The 22,619-nt window shown below is 37.6% G+C and overlaps 1 protein-coding gene across 2 annotated transcripts in view; it reads left to right on the top strand.

Annotated features, from left to right (window-relative positions):
• The window catches only part of CENPT (centromere protein T), a 264,213-nt gene that overhangs the window by 207,894 nt on the left and 33,700 nt on the right, over positions 1-22,619 (top strand). The window contains exons 13-15 of one of the 2 annotated variants that reach the window (XM_053698271.1): positions 1,229-1,432; positions 2,053-2,250; positions 9,787-9,984. In XM_053698271.1, the coding sequence (XP_053554246.1) occupies positions 1,229-1,432; positions 2,053-2,250; positions 9,787-9,984 (600 nt within the window). The remainder of the gene's footprint in view (positions 1-1,228; positions 1,433-2,052; positions 2,251-9,786; positions 9,985-22,619) is intronic. The other variant, XM_053698357.1, reaches the window with a different exon arrangement.

Here is a 22,619-nt window from a genome sequence, read left to right as displayed (position 1 = left end):
ATCAACAGTTGTCTGCTGTTTTTTGCAGGCATAGTAGGAGAATCAATCAATTATGAGTTTTAGAGTCTTTGTAGACTGTACCATGCAACTTTCTTTTACAGATTAATACAGATCCAATTTCAAACAACTTATTCATTCTTCCATTATTTGCTCTATGTATGGAAGTTTGGGGTGAATGGTTTCACCATCATATTTTTTTTTTTCTTTTGCATGTTCTATATCAGCCTTATCACTTGCTAATTCCATAGTGCAGAGATTATATTCTATTTTCTTGGCAATAGTTTTGGACTCCACTGTAAAACAGTCTCTGTTCTAGTGGTTAAAAATTCTCTTTTTCAGTTGCTTTGCCAGAGCCAGTGATATTTCTTTACAGTCTCTAAAAGGCTCTTGTAGCTATTTTACCACTCAGAGTCATAGTTGGAATCAAACTCTATCACTTATCGGTCATTCTGATTGCTTCAGTTTGATCATGCAGAACTGGTTATGCAGACCTAAATTGAATGCCCAGTCTTCCTATTTGGTCTTTACCACTGACTCAATTTTTATTTTATCTCAGTACTTTCAATTTAGGTAAATTTGGTTAAAGCAGTCATTGGATATGGCTTCTTGGAAGCAGGAAAAATACTTCCAGAATTTTTAAAGCCCATTCTACTAGATAAGTTTCCACTTTCTGCTTTTAAAAGAAGGCTTCTGTTGTGTAGATTGCACAGAAGAAGCTTGGTCTTCTTTACTCCTTTTTTTTTTTTTTCTTTCGAGATAGCTTTTGCCAGAAAAGTTGTTGTGGTTGGTAATTAGGTGCCTGCCTTAACTTTTTCCCGCACAATTACTTGTGGACTCCACAGCTTGGGTATTAGGTCTCAGAAATAATAGCTTGTGGACTCTCACTACCTTTATGAAAGAAAACAAAAATTATACTTACATGATAAATTAATTTTTTCATGGTGGTGAGAGTCCACACAATCTGCCCTCTTTTACTTTTCCAATTGGCGGAAGTTTTGTTTGCACCTTATTTACCCTGCTTTGTCGTTTATTACTTCTCTATCAGTCTCCTTTTCTTTACGTTAGACTGGGATATCCAAGTGGTGAGAAGGATAAAAAGCTTGCACAATGTTTGGTATCTTTGCCTCCTTGTAGTGGACATGACTTGAATCCCAGGAGTAATTTCTCATTGACTCTCACCCCCATGAAATTCATTTATCAGCTAAGCATACATTTTGTTTTTTCTTAGAATTACAGCCCTCTCCTTGGACAGTAAATAAATCCTCCACAAGTCGTACAGAGAAAACTCCCAGATCTGTGTCTTCCTCCATAACAAAGAGGATGAGCGTTCAGCCTTCACAAAGCAAACCGATTATAGAAAAGATGGTGCAAGAGACGGACAGTGAGGGAGAGTTAGAGGATGTAATGGAAAGTGAGAAATCTGAGAATGAAGGTAAGAACCAAATGTCTTATTGTCCTGTGTATTATCTGAATTAAAGGGGCACTAAAGTCAAAATTAAACTTTAAACAATTTTAAGAGACTTTTCAATTTACTTCACTTATCACATTTTGCAGTCTTTTTTTATATATACACATGCTACTTATATATACACATCCTACTGAGCATGCGCACAAGTTCAGTGTACACGAATATTAGTCTGATTGGCTGATGGCTGTCACATGGTACAGGGGGCCGACAAATTTAACTACATTTTAAAATTTGTAAGAAAAAAAAATCTACTGCTCATTTGAAATTCAGAGTAAGTGCTATTGCGTTGTCTTGTTATCATGCATTTGTTGATTATTCAATTTTTACTGTAATTACTGGTCCTTTAATTAGCAATGGGAGGAAGCACCAATATGCAGCGTTTTTATGTACTAGATTTCACAAATGTATGTTCCTGGTAATGAGGAGAGATGTTATGGCATTCGGTTATATGACTTCAGTTTATTACATGTGTAATAATATTCCAAAGAAGTTCTTCAACAAAACTGGTTTCTTCTGTTTCTTGTATCAGATTCATTAACTTTACTGGATTTGGTGTCATGTTATCACTATATTTGGATTTTCAGAATTACAGCCAGTTTCCCGGGCAGGACACAGCCCCTCTGCAAGCCACACAGAGAAGTCTCTCAAGTCTTCCTCTGTATCGAAAAGGATAAGTGTTCAGCCTTCACGTAGCGAAGAGACCAGAGAACAGACGGTCAATGAGAGTTATGAAGAGGCAGAAGAACAAGAGGAAACTGATGGGGACGAATCAGAGAGTGAAGGTGAGAACTGCTGCAAGTGTGATCGTGTTCTGTGTTCACTGAGTCCCTAATCATTAGTATTACTAACCTTACTGTGCATAAAGTACCAAAAACACACATATGACATGTAACAGGCATAACTAAAGTCATTTAATGCAGTAAAAGTGGTAGAATAAATAATACTGCCCTCAGAGTGTTAAATGTGAAATAATAAAATCTAGTGCTGTGCAAAAAAAAAAAAAGAAATTCTCATAAATAGGATGATGATCCATTAATTGTCCCAGAACTAGTGCATGTATAAAATACAAATCCACTGTAGTATTATTATCATTATTATTAGTTGCTTTAAGGGGACAGAGTACTATAAAAGTGATCCTTTCTTACGGTGATATAACGTTTTTGCTTTTTGAAACTACAATGCAGTCAAATGATATGAGCTTGCAGCAAGATCATACCGCTTTATTATTTATTATATGTTATTTCTTTGATGTAATTAGCAAGAGTCTATGAGCTAGTGACGTATGGGATATACATTCCTACCAGGAGGGGCAAAGTTTCCCAAACCTCAAAATGCCTATAAATACACCCCTCACCACACCCACAAATCAGTTTTACAAACTTTGCCTCCTATGGAGGTGGTGAAGTAAGTTTGTGCTAGATTCTACGTTGATATGCGCTCCGCAGCAGGTTGGAGCCCGGTTTTCCTCTCAGCGTGCAGTGAATGTCAGAGGGATGTGAGGAGAGTATTGCCTATTTGAATTCAATGATCTCCTTCTACGGGGTCTATTTCATAGGTTCTCTGTTATCGGTCGTAGAGATTCATCTCTTACCTCCCTTTTCAGATCGACGATATACTCTTATATATACCATTACTCTACTGATTCTCGTTTCAGTACTGGTTTGGCTTTCTACTACATGTAGATGAGTGTCCTGGGGTAAGTAAGTCTTATTTTCTGTGACACTCTAAGCTATGGTTGGGCACTATTATATAAAGTTCTAAATATATGTATTCAAACATTTATTTGCCTTGACTCAGGATGTTCAATGTTCCTTATTTCAGACAGTCAGTTTCATATTTGGGATAATGCATATGAATCAATCAATTTTTTTCTTACCTTAAAATTTGACTTTTTTCCCTGTGGGCTGTTAGGCTCGCGGGGGCTGAAAATGCTTCATTTTATTGCGTCATTCTTGGCGCGGACTTTTTTGGCGCAAAAACTTTTTTCTGTTTCCGGCGTCATACGTGTCACCGGAAGTTGCGTCATTTTTTACGGGTTTTTTTTGCGCCAAAAGTGTCGGCGTTCCGGATGTGGCGTCATTTTTTGGCGCTAAAGCATTTAGGCGCCAAATAATGTGGGCGTCTTTTTTGGCGCTAAAAAATATGGGCGTCACTATTGTCTCCACATTATTTAAGTCTCATTATTTGTTGCTTCTGGTTGCTAGAAGCTTGTTCACTGGCATTTTTTCCCATTCCTGAAACTGTCATTTAAGGAATTTGATCAATTTTGCTTTATATGTTGTTTTTTCTATTACATATTGCAAGATGTCCCAGATTGACACTGAGTCAGAAGATACTACTGGAAAGTCGCTGCCTGGTGCTGGATCTACCAAAGCTAAGTGTATCTGCTGTAAACTTTTGGTAGCTGTTCCTCCAGCTGTTGTTTGTATTGAATGTCATGACAAACTTGTTAATGCAGATAATATTTCCTTTAGTAATGTTACATTACCTGTTGCTGTTCCGTCAACATCTAATACTCAGAGTGTTCCTGTTAATATAAGAGATTTTGTTTCTAAATCCATTAAGAAGGCTATGTCTGTTATTCCTCCTTCTAGTAAACGTAAAAGGTCTTTTAAAACTTCTCATTTTTTCAGATGAATTTTTAAATGAACATCATCATTCTGATTCTGATAATGGTTCCTCTGGTTCAGAGGATTCTGTCTCAGAGGTTGATGCTGATAAATCTTCATATTTATTCAAAATGGAATTTATTCGTTCTTTACTTAAAGAAGTCTTAATTGCATTAGAAATAGAGGATTCTGGTCCTCTTGATACTAAATCTAAACGTTTAAATAAGGTTTTTAAATCTACTGTAGTTATTCCAGAAGTTTTTCCTGTCCCTGATGCTATTTCTGAAGTAATCTCCAGGGAATGGAATAATTTGGGTAATTCATTTACTCCTTCTAAACGTTTTAAGCAATTATATCCTGTGCCATCTGACAGATTAGAGTTTTGGGACAAAATCCCTAAGGTTGATGGGGCTGTCTCTACTCTTGCTAAGCGTACTACTATTCCTACGGCAGATAGTACTTCCTTTAAGGATCCTTTAGATAGGAAAATTGAATCCTTTCTAAGAAAAGCTTACTTATGTTCAGGTAATCTTCTTAGACCTGCTATATCTTTAGCGGATGTTGCTGCAGCTTCAACCTTTTGGTTAGAAGCTTTAGCGCAACAAGTATCAGATCATAATTCTCATAGCATTGTTAATCTTCTTCAACATGCTAATAACTTTATTTGTGATGCCATCTTTGATATCATTAGAGTTGATGTCAGGTATATGTCTCTAGCTATTTTAGCTAGAAGAGCTTTATGGCTTAAAACTTGGAATGCTGATATGTCTTCCAAGTCAACTTTGCTTTCCCTTTCTTTCCAGGGTAATAAATTATTTGGTTCTCAGTTGGATTCTATTATCTCAACTGTTACTGGAGGGAAAGGACCTTTTTTACCACAGGATAAAAAATCTAAAGGTAAATTTAGGTCTAATAATCGTTTTCGTTCCTTTCGTCACAATAAGGAACAAAAGCCTGATCCTTCATCCACAGGAGCGGTATCAGTTTGGAAACCATCTCAAGTCTGGAATAAATCCAAGCCTTTTAGAAAGCCAAAGCCAGCTCCCAAGTCCACATGAAGGTGCGGCCCTCATTCCAGCCCAGCTGGTAGGGGGGGGCAGATTACGTTTTTTCAAAGAAATTTGGATCAATTCAATTCACAATCTTTGGATTCAGAACATTGTTTCAGAAGGGTACAGAATTGGCTTCAAGATAAGGCCTCCTGCAAAGAGATTTTTTTCTTTCCCGTGTCCTAGTAAATCCAGCAAAGGCTCAAGCATTTCTGAAATGTGTTTCAGATCTAGAGTTGGCTGGAGTAATTATGCCAGTTCCAGTTCTGGAACAGGGGCTGGGCTTTTATTCAAATCTCTTCATTGTACCAAAGAAGGAGAATTCCTTCCGACCAGTTCTGGATCTAAAAATATTGAATCGTTATGTAAGGATACCAACATTCAAAATGGTAACTGTAAGGACTATCCTGCCTTTTGTTCAGCAAGGGCATTATATGTCCACAATAGATTTACAGGATGCATATTCTGATTCATCCAGATCACTTTCAGTTTCTGAGATTCTCTTTCCTAGACAAGCATTACCAGTTTGTGGCTCTGCCGTTTGGCCTAGCAACAGCTCCAAGAATTTTTACAAAGGTTCTCGGTGCCCTTCTGTCTGTAATCAGAGAACAGGGTATTGTGGTATTTCCTTATTTGGACGATATCTTGGTACTTGCTCAGTCTTCACATTTAGCAGAATCTCATACGAATCGACTTGTGTTGTTTCTTCAAGATCATGGTTGGAGGATCAATTTACCAAAAAGTTAATTGATTCCTCAGACAAGGGTAACCTTTTTAGGTTTCCAGATAGATTCAGTGTCCATGACTCTGTCTCTGACAGACAAGAGACGTCTAAAATTGATCTCAGCTTGTCGAAACCTTCAGTCACAATCATTCCCTTCGGTAGCCTTATGCATGGAAATTCTAGGTCTTATGACTGCTGCATCGGACGCGATCCCCTTTGCTCGTTTTCACATGCGACCTCTTCAGCTCTGTATGCTGAACCAGTGGTGCAGGGATTACATAAAGATATCTCAATGAATATCTTTAAAACCGATTGTACGACACTCTCTGATGTGGTGGACAGATCACCATCGTTTAGTTCAGGGGGCTTCTTTTGTTCTTCCGACCTGGACTGTAATTTCAACAGATGCAAGTCTGACAGGTTGGGGAGCTGTTTGGGGGTCTCTGACAGCACAAGGGGTTTGCGAATCTCAGGAGGTGAGATTACCAATCAATATTTTGGAACTCCGTGCAATTTTCAGAGCTCTTCAGTCATGGCCTCTTCTAAAGAGAGAATCGTTCATTTGTTTTCAGACAGACAATGTCACAACTGTGGCATTCATCAAGGAGGGACTCACAGTCCTCTGGCTATGAAAGAAGTATCTCGAATACTGGTATGGGCGGAATCCAGCTCCTGTCTAATTTCTGCGGTTCATATCCCAGGTATAGACAATTGGGAAGCGGATTATCTCAGTCGCCAAACGTTACATCCGGGCGAATGGTCTCTTCACCCAGAGGTATTTCTTCAGATTGTTCAAATGTGGGGACTTCCAGAAATAGATCTGATGGCTTCTCATCTAAACAAGAAACTTCCCAGGTATCTGTCCAGATCCAGGGATCCTCAGGCGGAAGCAGTGGATGCATTGTCACTTCCTTGGAAGTATCATCCTGCCTATATCTTTCCGCCTCTAGTTCTTCTTCCAAGAGTAATCTCCAAGATTCTGAAGGAATGCTCGTTTGTTCTCCTGGTGGCTCCAGCATGGCCTCACAGGTTTTGGTATGCGGATCTTGTCCGGATGGCCTCTTGCCAACCGTGGACTCTTCCGTTAAGACCAGACCTTCTGTCACAAGGTCCTTTTTTCCATCAGGATCTCAAATCCTTAAATTTAAAGGTATGGAGATTGAACGCTTGATTCTTAGTCAAAGAGGTTTCTCTGACTCTGTGGTTAATACTATGTTTCAGGCTCGTAAATCTGTATCTAGGAAGATATATTATCGAGTTTGGAAGACTTACATTTCTTGGTGTCTTTCTCATAATTTTTCCTGGCATTCTTTTAGAATTCCGAGAATTTTACAGTTTGGATAAAGGTTTGTCTGCAAGTTCCTTGAAAGGACAAATCTCTGCTCTTTCTGTTCTTTTTCACAGAACGATTGCTAATCTTCCTGATATTCATTATTTTGTACAAGCTTTGGTTCGTATAAAACCTGTTATTAAGTCAATCTCTCCTCCTTCGAGTTTGAATTTGGTTCTGGGGGCTCTTCAAGCTCCTCCGTTTGAACCTATGCATTCATTGGACATTAAATTACTTTCTTGGAAAGTTTTGTTTCTTTTGGCCATCTCTTCTGCTAGAAGAGTTTCTGAATTATCTGCTCTTTCTTGTGAGTCTCCTTTTCTGATTTTTCATCAGGATAAGGCGGTGTTGCGAACCTCTTTTCAATTTTTACCTAAGGTTGTGAATTCTAACAACATTAGTAGAGAAATTGTGGTTCCTTCATTGTGTCCTAATCCTAAGAATTCTAAGGAAAGATCATTGCATTCTTTGGATGTAGTTAGAGCTTTGAAATATTATGTTGAAGCTACTAAGAATTTCCGAAAGACTTCTAGTCTATTTGTTATCTTTTCCGGTTCTAGGAAAGGTCAGAAGGCCTCTGCCATTTCTTTGGCATCTTGGTTGAAATCTTTAATTCATCATGCCTATGTCGAGTCGGGTAAAACTCCGCCTCAAAGGATTACAGCTCATTCTACTAGGTCAGTGTCTACTTCCTGGGCATTTAGGAATGAAGCTTCGGTTGATCAGATTTGCAAAGCAGCAACTTGGTCTTCTTTGCATACTTTTACTAAATTCTACCATTTTGATGTGTTTTCTTCTTCTGAAGCAGTTTTTGGTAGAAAAGTACTTCAGGCAGCTGTTTCAGTTTGATTCTTCTGCTTATAATTTCAGTTTTTTTCATTATAAGATTTAAACTTTATTTTGGGTGTGGATTTTTTTCAGCGGAATTGGCTGTCTTTATTTTATCCCTTCCTCTCTAGTGACTCTTGCGTGGAAGATCCACATCTTGGGTAGTCATTATCCCATACGTCACTAGCTCATGGACTCTTGCTAATTACATGAAAGAAAACATAATTTATGTAAGAACTTACCTGATAAATTCATTTCTTTCATATTAGCAAGAGTCCATGAGGCCCACCCTTTTTTGTGGTGGTTATGATTTTGTTGTATAAAGCACAATTATTCCAATTCCTTATTTGTTTATGCTTTCGCACTTTTATCTTATCACCCCACTCCTTGGCTATGCGTTAAACTGATTTGTGGGTGTGGTGAGGGGTGTATTTATAGGCATTTTGAGGTTTGGGAAACTTTGCCCCTCCTGGTAGGAATGTATATCCCATACGTCACTAGCTCATGGACTCTTGCTAATATGAAAGAAATGAATTTATCAGGTAAGTTCTTACATAAATTATGTTTTTTAAAATTTTCAACAATATTTTATACTTTACAGTAATAGATTAGTTGCCTTAAGGGGACAGAGTACTGTAAAAGTGATCCCTTCTTACGGTGATATAGCTGTTTTGCTTTTTGAAACTACAATGCAGTCAAATGATATGAGCTTGCAGGAAGATCATACCTCTTTATCTTCACTCTATATATACACACACATGCAGTCATATCTGCCTGTATACACAAAACACAATACTTAGGGCCTGTTGATCAAAAACTTGCCATCATGGAGAGAAATCAAACAGAATCACAGGGGTTGTTTTTAAGCATTATATTGCAATGTTTATTTGTCTCACCTTCACACCCATAATCCTGTATAGCTTGATAAACAGTTCTAGGGATAAAATGTCCCAATCCATATTCTTTAAACTACCTGAAAGTACTGAAACAACTTTTTACATAATCTTGCCAGAGGGGAGAATTTTAGATCATCAGTCCCTTAGGGAGAACATTTCAGTACCTATATCTCTCACCCCAACTGGGAGGTTGATGTGGTCTAATGTCTTTTGTTTATGTAGCCCATCTGTACTCATTACTGAATTTTTAGGACCGGTGGGGGTTTCAACAGGCAAAAGCAGTTATTTCAAATGACAAAATAAATGATCTCTTTGTAAAAAATTAATACACTCCAGTAGGTAAAATAGATCATTTAAATACATTAAAGAGGAGAACATTTTACAATACACTGTCCCTTTGAATAGTTACTTATCATAGTGTCACGAGAAATGATACCTGGTTTAAGAGTTTAAACCTTCTGCTCTTTTTTTTTTTTTTTTGTAAACAAGCTTTATTGAAACAAAATTTTGAATAGGCATGACAAATGATTATCTCATTACACAGAGTACATTTTGCATAGAATCAACACTGTTCTCCAACCGTTACAAATATGGCTTTACATTTGGTATGGAAAGGCTGTCAGCCCAACAAACAAATTTAGCAAGTCTCCGGTAACGTATATGCAAGTGCAGTATGTACAATTGAGTCTGCCATATCGTTAGATTAGCTTGTGTTATTTTTAAAATTTTCAACAATATTTTATACTTTACAGTAATATAAACTACATGTGTAATAATATTCCAAAGAAGTTCTTTCTTCTGTTGGTTTCTTCTGTTTCTTGTATCAGATTCATTAACTTTACTGGATTTGGTGTCATGTTATCACTATTTTTGGCTTTTCAGAATTACAGCCAGTTTCCCGGGCTGGACACAGCCCCTCTGCAAGCCGCATAGAGAAGTCTCTCAAATCTTCCTCTGTATCAAAAAGGATAAGTGTTCAGCCTTCACGTAGCGAAGAGACCAGAGAACAGACGGTCAATGAGAGTTATGAAGAGGCAGAAGAACAAGAGGAAACTGATGGGGACGAATCAGAGAGTGAAGGTGAGAACTGCTGCAAGTGTGATCGTGTTCTGTGTTCACTGAGTCCCTAATCATTAGTATTACTAACCTTACTGTGCATAAAGTACCAAAAACACACGTATGACATGTAACAGGCATAACTAAAGTCATTTAATGCAGTAAAAGTGGTAGAATAAATAATACTCCCCTCAGAGTGTTAAATGTAAAATAATAAAATCTAGTGCTGTGCAAAAAAAAAAGAAATTCTCATAAATGGGATGATGATCCATTAATTGTCCCAGAACTAGTGCATATATAAAATACAAATCCACTGTAGTATTATTATCATTATTATTAGTTGCTTTAAGGGGACAGAGTACTATAAAAGTGATCCTTTCTTACAGTGATATAACGTTTTTGCTTTTTGAAACTACAATGCAGTCAAATGATATGAGCTTGCAGCAAGATCATACCGCTTTATTATTTATTATATGTTATTTTTAAAATTTTCAACAATATTTTATACTTTACAGTAATAGAAATGATATTGCGTGTCACCTTAGAAGATGAAAGTAAAGAGTTAAGAGTAGAAAAGAAGACATAGGGGGGGGACCTTCTGCTCTTTTATGAAAAATCCTCGTCTGGGACTAGTAGTAGTTTGTGTATAAGCGATGTCATGTTTCTAGGTTGCTGTGGGAACGTGCAAAGTTCTTCAAAAGGTGTGAGAGATCTGCTCAAGGAGGGTCTATGTTTGTGAGTAGAAATGTAATGGGACAGCTGAGCATATCTAAAACGAGAAGAGGGTCTCTTTCCATTCTTGCAACTCTGAGGCTTCAATTTCCCCTGGTTTAAAATGTTACAGAAACCATCTTGATCAATAGAATTTAAGGAAAATGCACCCCTTGCACATAGTCGTAGTCCTAGCTCTGGATTCTCCTGGACAGGGGAGAGTAAGGTGTAGAAAAGTGACTGCTTGTGTTAGTAATTCTATCCCATACTTTAAATAATTCTGCAACTAGGGGGTTGTTATGATTTTTCTTGAGGCACATATGAGATGGCATCCATGCAAGTGAACCAACATATGCCACCTAAAAGATCCTACCAATCTTTGTAAGAAGACAGCTTGCCTATAAGATGAGAAGTTTGGAGCTGCTGACACTCGTGGACCTGAGCTAGAATAACAACTTAGTGTAAGTGGTAATAGGAGATGCCACTATCGACAGATTCCATAACCTATGCTTAGATTGACAGCTAACCACAAATAACGGTGCATCACAGCCTGCGGCCCTCGAGCAATTAAGCTATTGGACTTATGGAATCACGGCTACTACCTCCACTTTACTGGTAACCATGCCAACAGCACTCTGACTCAAGCCTGCTGCCTTTGCTGGAAGTCGTACTCAGCAGGTCAATGTCGGCTCCGTATTGTGGAAACTATCGTTCTCAGTAGACAGTATCACGGCCTGCGCTACTCCAGCGATCCTTCATAATAATGGCTACTCGTCAATCGAGGCCCACAGAGCCATTGCATCACGGAGTCACAGCTTCACCCTCTCCACAGATGGTTCTGACAGCAGCTATTTTCCGTACATTAGAGCGCCTGCAGGTACGCATGGAGGAGCAGTTCCGAGACCTCAGCCAGGAAATAGTATACACGCTCCTTCGGACACCTACTGCTGACAGGCAGTTTCTTACGACTGATCCACCTACACAGGAACAGGTACTCGCCAGAGGTGAATCCGCACCAGCAGGCAGCAGTTCAGGACACCCCCTCAGAGACTGCTGGAAATCAAGGTACGTCTGTGAGTCAGACTGTCTCAAGTGCCAGTAGAGCCAGCGTGGTATCCCAGTTTACAGTCAAGAAACAGCAAGTATACCCTGTAACACAGCCACCGTGTGTGATTCTGAATGATTGGAGAGCTCACCCTGGCTCCAAGTGGCTTTCAATATACCGAGTCCTCTCATACACTATCTCCCAAGCTCCAACTTGATTTGATACCATTGGCGTGGGTTAAAGAGAGACTGCATTTAGTGCACAGCAAATCCCAGGTCCTTTACTGATTTGTACCCACAGCGCACCAATAATAAGCCAACACTACAATACTACCTTTATGGGAAGTTGTGTGGTACTTCCAGATAGAATGATAAGTGTTGGAACTTATGATGGATACTTACCTGAATACCAAATCTAACACTGGTCATTTCTACATTCAGAGGCTCTGATACCAAAGATCATCATTACCTGGCATGTTTGCCTGAACTGCATAAGCTGTAACTTACCCATACCTAAATCACACACTCTCTGTTAGGACTGTTTACATTTAATGGTTATATATGGAGATGGTCTCCTATTTTTAGTTTGCTTGTTACTTCTCCTGTTCATTTATATATGATGTTTACTAAATGTAACTTATCACCTTGTGATCCGCTATGTGTTAGGAATTTGTTATGGTTTTATGTATTAGACGGCTTGACCACCTGCCCTAGCTTAAGGCTCACTGCTTGATCTATGCCGGAGACTCTTCCCCCGTGTCATTTTAAAGAATAGGTTTTAAGGGCTCTCATTGTTCACAATAGGATGTAGGGATGGCAACTATTATTGCAGATACATCCAGTTCTCCATACTGGATATTTGCATCTTGTGTGTGCTGACGTCTATATTATGAGTTATAAGGCACTCTCTCTCACACATTATAGGAAGGAGAACTGGAAAAATATACAGAGGGCGACTCCTAGTGCAAATCAGTTGATACAGTTGTAAGCCCCAAATGATCCCTTTAGAGAGATACTCACATATTATGGAGCACACTATAGTGCTAATGAGGCAAGCTGGGTATATTATGGTGGCCCAGCGCACATAACACTCTGGCAAGCAGTGGATCAATGTAGCAAATAAAAGATAGGAGACTCCAGAAGTATATCAAAAATGAGTTTTATAAAAATAAATAAATGAACATAAAAACAATCAGTAAAACATGCTACGCGTTTCTCAGAGCTCACCACTCTTTTTCCTCAGGCAAGTTCTACTGAAATATGACTGAAGTCTCCTATTTAAACCCAAAAGAACTAATTGGGATGTCGGTTACACCCATTACACACCCTTTTAATTAGCTCTTGCTACTATTACCATAGCAACTCTGCTGACTCCACCTAACATTCCTTAAATGGCATATACAACATGTTTTATATATTTACTACAGAGATCTGATAAAGATAACTTCGTATGTTATTCAACATTGGTTAAATTCTTAGTGCAATGTAACAGATCATCCTATAAAACTAAGGAACACTTACATTTGTATAGATAAATCTATCAACCAAAAACCTATATTTATCACAATATAGAGTGACTGTATTTATTTGTAGTTTATATACTTTCCAAATAAAAATAAGTATATGGTACTTAGCTTTATCTTCTTGTTTTTTGTTTGCAGTGCTAGAACCATCTTGTGTTGCAGTATGTGTGAGATATAGCTAATCGATGTATGTAGTTTTTCGCTCGACTTTTGTTTCCTTGTGTTGTCTTATGCAATTGACGGGATTTTCTTATGTTTACTCTTAAAATTCGCTGCGCTCTCTGCCGGAAGTGGTCATGAGCAGTTGCGATCTAGACCAATGTTATTGTATAATTACAGTGTTGTGCACTAAATGTCCAATGAAATATAGAGGTGTGTGCCAGTCATCCAATCAGTTTCATCTTAACTCACAATTACTTTCAATTTCTGGATAACTTTTATATTCAGATCAAGGGGACGGCCATGGGGACCAGATTTGCTCCCAGTTTTGCTAACCTATTCATGGGTTTGTTTGAGTCAATATACATCTATGATTCAAACTGGGAGCAAAATCTGGTCTTCTATGGCCGTTATATAGATGATCTTCTTTTTCTGTGGAGAGGTCCACTAGACTCTCTGACAACCTTTCAGAATGAATTAAATAAGGAACAATATGGGTATAAAATTGACATGGAATATACAAGTAGATAAAATTGATTTTTTGGATGTCTCCCTAATGTGGGGCATAGATGATAAGGTGGAATCATGCACCTTTTTTAAAACAGTTGATAGTAATAATTTACTTGATTATCATAGTAACCATTACTCCAGTTGGAAACATAACATTCCGTATAGCCAGTTTAGAAGAATTCGAAGGAATTGTACAGACATTAGTACATATGACATTCAAAGTCAGATTCTCATAGATAGGTTTAAAGAGAAACATTATCCTGAACAACTTATTGAACATAGTTATTATAGAGCACGTGCCCAGAATAGGAATGATTTATTAATCAATAAAAAGAAAAATAGAACCAACATTTGACTCAGGATATGAATCCACATTCATTACGAGATATAATGATAACCATAGGGAGATCAAAAAGATCCTAACTAAGCACTGGACACTACTAAGGAAAGATCCCGTATTGAAATCCATCCTAGGGGAAAAACCTCTTTGCACGTTTAGGCGAGCACCAACAATAAAAGAAAAACTGGCACCGAGCAAAATAGTGATGTGTAACAGAGAAACAGACCCCTCTTATAATAGAAATCCATCATCATTAGGAACCACACACAATGCTAAGATGGGTTTCTTTAGATGTAATAAGAGTAGATGCAGTATGTGTAAGTACACAATCAATGGACAGAGTACCATTGAAGCTAACAACACAGGGGAGATTTTCACACTAACACAAAAAATAACATGCAGCTCTACATATGTGGTCTACTGTATCGCCTGCATTTGTGGCCTACAATATATAGGCCGCACCTGCAGGATGATAAGACAAAGATGGTCAGAACATCTCAGATGCATTAGGAAAGGACTAGATAAAATATAGCACTTCTAGACACCATACAACTACACATGGTACTATGAAATGTCTTATGAAGATTACTCCATTGGAGATAGTAACTGCCAGCAATTCACAAAATAGGATGACAAAACTCCGTCAAAGAGAGACCTTCTGGATTTATAAATTTTCGACTCTATATCCAGAAGGTCTAAATGAAGTTATAGACACAGCAGCATTTTAATACATATATCAACACTGTTAGTGACATTCAAGTATTATCTTATATAATAAATACCATGTTTATATACATACACATTAGAGGAATTTGTCCTTAAATTTCAATTTGTTCATATAGGTAGAACACTTATTTTATTAATATTTCATTCATCACATGTAATTTTAATTAGTTTATATAGGTAGAACAATGTTTTTTTTTTTTTTTTTATTATTTTTTTTTTTTTTTTTTTTTTTTTTTTTTTTTTTATTAATATTTTATTAATCACATTATTATATCACAGATATACACGTTATAGGTTTATTTAAACAGAGGTGGAATATCCTTCTACCATCACACATATAATTAGTATATATATTATATGATCTCTTTATTAATAATTCACAGTTAGGCAACAACTTATAATACACAAGCACATTATAATAGGGTAATTATTATACATGGGGTCACTATAATAGTTTGTCATATATCAATAAACTGTATACACACATATATTCATTCTTTATTAATAATTCACAGTTAGTTAACAACTTATAATACACAAGCACATTATAATAGGGTAATTATTATACATGGGGTCACTATAATAGTTTGTCATATATCAATAAACTGTATACACACATATATTCATAAATACACATTATAGCTTATAGACATCAACATCAAATGTTGGTGCCCACTGTGAGTAGTTATGAACTAGAACAGCTAATATTCTATTACTTGGTTAGCTCCATCTTAAAAGTAATTTATATATTAATTTCATAAAAGTTAATAGTTCACATCACACTTTTAATGCAGCCTTATAGAAATCTAACGGACACTCCATTGGTAGTAAAGTTTAGTTAACGTCGTCATATCAGCTCGTGAGCACATTTAATCTATATATATAAGTGTTATTAACATCCATAAAAGTAAAGTTTAGCTAATGTCATAAGATCAGCCCGTGAGCACATTAAATCTATATATACAAGTGTTATTAACATCCATAAAAGATCATTGGTTCATACGGACACACCTCTATATGGGGGGTGAAGAAAAACATTTTTTTAGTTCAGCATCAACATTGAGATTACGGCACAATTGTCCTTTATTCAGTTCATGATTTGCAATCAAAAATTAATTTGACTTAATAGATAAGGGTATTTTTCTATATATAGTAAGGAACTTAAGGATCAAAACTAGTAACAATATAGCCGGATATTCAGTCTGTTCGGTGACAGCTATATAAGCTAAAGGCTATACAGGTAAAGATCAGCACTAATTTCAAACATAGAGAACGACAGACTTACACTGATTGGCCCATTCTAGAAAATCACTGATTGGATGACTGGCACACACCTCTATATTTCATTGGACATTTAGTGCACAACACTGTAATTATACAATAACATTGGTCTAGATCGCAACTGCTCATGACCACTTCCGGCAGGAGAGCGCAGCGAATTTTAAGAGTAAACATAAGAAAATCCCGTCAATTGCATAAGACAACACAAGGAAACAAAAGTCGAGCGAAAAAACTACATACATCGATTAGCTATATCTCACACATACTGCAACACAAGATGGTTCTAGCACTGCAAACAAAAAACAAGAAGATAAAGCTAAGTACCATATACTTATTTTTATTTGGAAAGTATATAAACTACAAATAAATACAGTCACTCTATATTGTGATAAATATAGGTTTTTGGTTGATAGATTTATCTATACAAATGTAAGTGTTCCTTAGTTTTATAGGATGATCTGTTACATTGCACTAAGAATTTAACCAATGTTGAATAACATACGAAGTTATCTTTATCAGATCTCTGTAGTAAATATATAAAACATGTTGTATATGCCATTTAAGGAATGTTAGGTGGAGTCAGCAGAGTTGCTATGGTAATAGTAGCAAGAGCTAATTAAAAGGGTGTGTAATGGGTGTAACCGACATCCCAATTAGTTCTTTTGGGTTTAAATAGGAGACTTCAGTCATATTTCAGTAGAACTTGCCTGAGGAAACAGAGTGGTGAGCTCTGAGAAACGCGTAGCATGTTTTACTGATTGTTTTTATGTTCATTTATTTATTTTTATAAAACTCATTTTTGATATACTTCTGGAGTCTCCTATCTTTTATTTGCTACATTGATCCACTGCTTGCCAGAGTGTTATGTGCGCTGGGCCACCATAATATACCCAGCTTGCCTCATTAGCACTATAGTGTGCTCCATAATATGTGAGTATCTCTCTAAAGGGATCATTTGGGGCTTACAACTGTATCAACTGATTTGCACTAGGAGTCGCCCTCTGTATATTTTTCCAGTTTTCCAGATCTTTTCCATTCAAGAGGAGCAGCCCTTCTCATGGTGCACAGTCAACTGGGACACTGATAAGTTTCCAGACCATCTACCTAGGCATTATCGTTGCCTTCACTACATGTGAGTACAAAATCTGCTAATATATATTATCTACTTACAAAAATTGGCTACACTAGGAGGCGCCCTTTCTTTTTTTGTTTCAATTATAGGAAGGAGGTTAGATGTACATCCTCTCTCTCACTCAGCCGGCGAGGGAGTTAAAGGATCCCATATGGCAAGGGGTCCTAAGCAATTTTTAGCCACACTAATTAAGTAAGTAGTCTTGCAACAGAGCCCCGGTTCAACATCCCATTTATATATACATGCCTTCTCTACATACATCTGTAAAGGAAATGCTGTTAATGATACTGGAGATGTTGCCCTAGCACACGACATGACTTAACTAGGAACTGTCATCGACCTGTCAAACCCTAGAATACAATATTAAAGGGCACGGATACCTAGCACACAAATAATAGATAGTATTTACTAAGTTAAATAACAACTCCTTGATCTCCGATATTCTACCATGATGTAAAGAGGATACAGTTTATGTGGAATGTTCAAATTTTGTTCTGCCAAGGTTGTTTATTATATACTTAACTTTATTCTTTAGCCTTATAGGTGTCATCTTACATGCATCCAAGTCTTGTTATTTAGGATTACTATCCCTGCAACATAGTAGTTAACCTCATATGCACCATTTACTAATCTTCAATAGGGGATAATTCAATCAAAATATTTCCGCCGCCCCCCCCCCATATGCTACCGTGGGCCTCTTGTGGGCCTTACCCATCTTAGAACTTGATTATTAGGGGTATTACTATTCATTTATTTTGAAGCAGTCTTTACCCGCTGTTTTGCTTTGATCTTGCCTGCGGTAGGATCGAGGCACTACTTATGTATCTCATATATGCGACTAACCTGCCTCACTAGTGTTATGTATATCATAGGGGCCATTGTTGGACGGCTAATTAGTCATTCATGAAAGCTTCCTAAAATTATAAAATGGAGATTTCAAGAGCTCTTAGTTTATACATCAGTTTTGTTTTTTTGTTTTTTTTTCTATTTATGTTTTTTAATTGTGTTTCATGAAAACTATAGACATGTATTTTACGTGGCATTTGATGTATGTCTTTTGTTTGTCTCTCTTTCGCATAACCTCAATAAAAGAAAATTTAAAAAAAATATATTTCTTTCATGTAATTAGCAAGAGTCCATGAGCTAGTGACGTATGGGATATACATTCCTACCAGGAGGGGCAAAGTTTCCCAAACCTCAAAATGCCTATAAATACACCCTTCACCACACCCACAATTCAGTTTTACAAACTTTGCCTCCGATGGAGGTGGTGAAGTAAGTTTGTGCTAGATTCTACGTTGATATGCGCTCCGCAGCAAGTTGGAGCCCCGGTTTTCCTCTCAGCGTTGCAGTGAATGTCAGAGGGATGTGAGGAGAGTATTGCCTATTTGAATACAGTGATCTCCTTCTACGGGGTCTATTTCATAGGTTCTCTGTTATCGGTCGTAGAGATTCATCTCTTACCTCCCTTTTCAGATCGACGATATACTCTTATATATACCATTACCTCTGCTGATTCTCGTTTCAGTACTGGTTTGGCTTTCTACAAACATGTAGATGAGTGTCCTGGGGTAAGTAAATCTTATTTTCTGTGACACTCTAAGCTATGGTTGGGCACTTTTGTTTATAAAGTTCTAAATATATGTATTCAAACATTTATTTGCCTTGACTCAGAATGTTCAACTTTCCTTATTTTCAGCACAGTCAGTTTCATATTTGGGATAATGCATTTGATTTAATCATTTTTTCTTACCTCCAAAAATTTGACTCTTCCCTGTGGGCTGTTAGGCTCGCGGGGGCTGAAAATGCTTCATTTTATTGCGTCATTCTTGGCGCGGACTTTTTTGTCGCAAAAAATTTGTTTCCGTTTCCAGCGTCATACGTGTCGCCGGAAGTTGCGTCATTTTTTTACGTTATTTTGCGCCAAAGATGTCGGCGTTCCGGATGTGGCGTCATTTTAGCGCCAAAAAAGCATTTAGGCGCCAAATAATGTGGGCGTCTTATTGGCGCGAAAAATATGGGCGTCGCTTTTGTCTCCACATTATTTTAGTCTCATTTTTCTTTGCTTCTGGTTGCTAGAAGCTTGTTCTTTGGCATTTTTTCCCATTCCTGAAACTGTCATTTAAGGAATTTGATCAATTTTGCTTTATATATATGTTGTTTTTTCTCTTACATATTGCAAGATGTCTCACGTTGCATCTGAGTCAGAAGATACTACAGGAAAATCGCTGTCCAGTGCTGGATCTACCAAAGCTAAGTGTATCTGCTGTAAACTTTTGGTAGCTATTCCTCCAGCTGTTGTTTGTATTGATTGTCATGACAAACTTGTTAAAGCAGATAATATTTCCTTTAGTAAAGTACCATTGCCTGTTGCAGTTCCTTCAACATCTAAGGTGCAGAATGTTCCTGATAATATAAGAGATTTTGTTTCTGAATCCATAAAGAAGGCTATGTCTGTTATTTCTCCTTCTAGTAAACGTAAAAAATCTTTTAAAACTTCCTCTCCCTACAGATGAATTTTTAAATGAACATCATCATTCTGATTCTGATGACTCTTCTGGTTCAGAGGATTCTGTCTCAGAGGTTGATGCTGATAAATCTTCATATTTATTTAAAATGGAATTTATTCGTTCTTTACTTAAAGAAGTACTAATTGCTTTAGAAATAGAGGATTCTGGTCCTCTTGATACTAATTCTAAACGTTTGGATAAGGTATTTAAAGCTCCTGTGGTTATTCCAGAAGTTTTTCCTGTTCCTAATGCTATTTCTGCAGTAATTTCCAAAGAATGGGATAAATTGGGTAATTCATTTACTCCTTCTAAACGTTTTAAGCGATTATATCCTGTGCCGTCTGACAGATTAGAATTTTGGGACAAAATCCCTAAAGTTGATGGGGCTATTTCTACTCTTGCTAAACGTACTACTATTCCTACGTCAGATGGTACTTCGTTTAAGGATCCTTTAGATAGGAAAATTTAATCCTTTCTAAGAAAAGCTTATCTGTGTTCAGGTAATCTTCTTAGACCTGCTATATCTTTGGCTGATGTTGCTGCAGCTTCAACTTTCTGGTTGGAAACTTTAGCGCAACAAGTAACACATCATGATTCTCATGATATTATTATTCTTCTACAGCATGCTAATAATTTTATCTGTGATGCCATTTTTGATATTATCAGAGTTGATGTCAGGTTTATGTCTCTAGCTATTTTAGCTAGAAGAGCTTTATGGCTTAAAACTTGGAATGCTGATATGGCTTCTAAATCAACTTTACTTTCCATTTCTTTCCAGGGTAACAAATTATTTGGTTCTCAGTTGGATTCCATTATTTCAACTGTTACTGGTGGGAAAGGAACTTTTTTACCACAGGATAAAAAATCTAAAGGTAAAAAGCAGGGCTAATAATCGTTTTCGTTCCTTTCGTTTCAACAAAGAACAAAAGCCTGATCCTTCATCCTCAGGAGCAGTTTCAGTTTGGAAACCATCTCCAGTCTGGAATAAATCCAAGCCAGCTAGAAAGGCAAAGCCTGCTTCTAAGTCCACATGAAGGGTGCGGCCCTCATTCCAGCTCAGCTGGTAGGGGGCAGGTTACGTTTTTTCAAGGAAATTTGGATCAATTCTGTTCACAATCTTTGGATTCAGAGCATTGTTTCAGAAGGGTACAGAATTGGTTTCAAGATGAGACCTCCTGCAAAGAGATTTTTTCTTTCCCGTGTCCCAGTAAATCCAGTAAAAGCTCAAGCATTTCTGAAATGTGTTTCAGATCTAGAGTTGACTGGAGTAATTATGCCAGTTCCAGTTTCGGAACAGGGGATGGGGTTTTATTCAAATCTCTTCATTGTACCAAAGAAGGAGAATTCCTTCAGACCAGTTCTGGATCTAAAAATATTGAATCGTTATGTAAGAATACCAACGTTCAAGATGGTAACTGTAAGGACTATCTTGCCTTTTGTTCAGCAAGGGAATTATATGTCCACAATAGATTTACAGGATGCATATCTGCATATTCCGATTCATCCAGATCATTATCAGTTCCTGAGATTCTCTTTTCTGGACAAGCATTACCAGTTTGTGGCTCTGCCGTTTGGCCTAGCTACAGCCCCAAGAATTTTTACAAAGGTTCTCGGTGCCCTTCTGTCTGTAATCAGAGAACAGGGTATTGTGGTATTTCCTTATTTGGACGATATCTTGGTACTTGCTCAGTCTTTACATTTAGCAGAATCTCATACGAATCGACTTGTGTTGTTTCTTCAAGATCATGGTTGGAGGATCAATTTACCAAAAAGTTCTTTGATTCCTCAGACAAGGGTAACCTTTCTGGGTTTCCAGATGGATTCAGTGTCCATGACTCTGTCTTTAATAGACAAGAGACGTCTAAAATTGATTGCAGCTTGTCGAAACCTTCAGTCACAATCATTCCCTTCGGGTAGCCTTATGCATGGAAATTCTAGGTCTTATGACTGCTGCATCGGACGCGATCCCCTTTGCTCGTTTTCACATGCGACCTCTTCAGCTCTGTATGCTGAAGCAATGGTGCAAGGATTACACGAAGATATCTCAATTAATATCTTTAAAACCGATTGTTCGACACTCTCTAACATGGTGGACAGATCACCATCGTTTAATTCAGGGGGCTTCTTTTGTGCTTCCGACCTGGACTGTAATTTCAACAGATGCAAGTCTCACAGGTTGGGGAGCTGTGTGGGGATCTCTGACGGCACAAGGAGTTTGGAATCTCAGGAGGTGAGATTACCGATCAATATTTTGGAACTCCGTGCAATTTTCAGAGCTCTTCAGTTTTGGCCTCTTCTGAAGAGAGAATCGTCATTTGTTTTCAGACAGACAATGTCACAACTGTGGCATACATCAATCATCAAGGAGGGACTCACAGTCCTCTGGCTATGAAAGAAGTATCTTGAATTTTGGTTTGGGCGGAATCCAGCTCCTGTCTAATCTCTGCGGTTCATATCCCAGGTATAGACAATTGGGAAGCGGATTATCTCAGTCGCCAAACGTTGCATCCGGGCGAATGGTCTCTTCACCCAGAGGTATTTCTTCAGATTGTTCAAATGTGGGAACTTCCAGAAATAGATCTGATGGCGTCCCATCTAAACAAGAAACTTCCCAGGTATCTGTCCAGATCCCGGGATCCTCAGGCGGAGGCAGTGGATGCATTATCACTTCCTTGGAAGTATCATCCTGCCTATATCTTTCCGCCTCTAGTTCTTCTTCCAAG

This window comes from Bombina bombina, chromosome 1, assembly GCF_027579735.1.
Source record: "Bombina bombina isolate aBomBom1 chromosome 1, aBomBom1.pri, whole genome shotgun sequence".
NCBI classification, from domain to species: Eukaryota; Metazoa; Chordata; class Amphibia; order Anura; family Bombinatoridae; genus Bombina; species Bombina bombina.
This window is presented reverse-complemented; position numbering and strand designations above follow the sequence as displayed.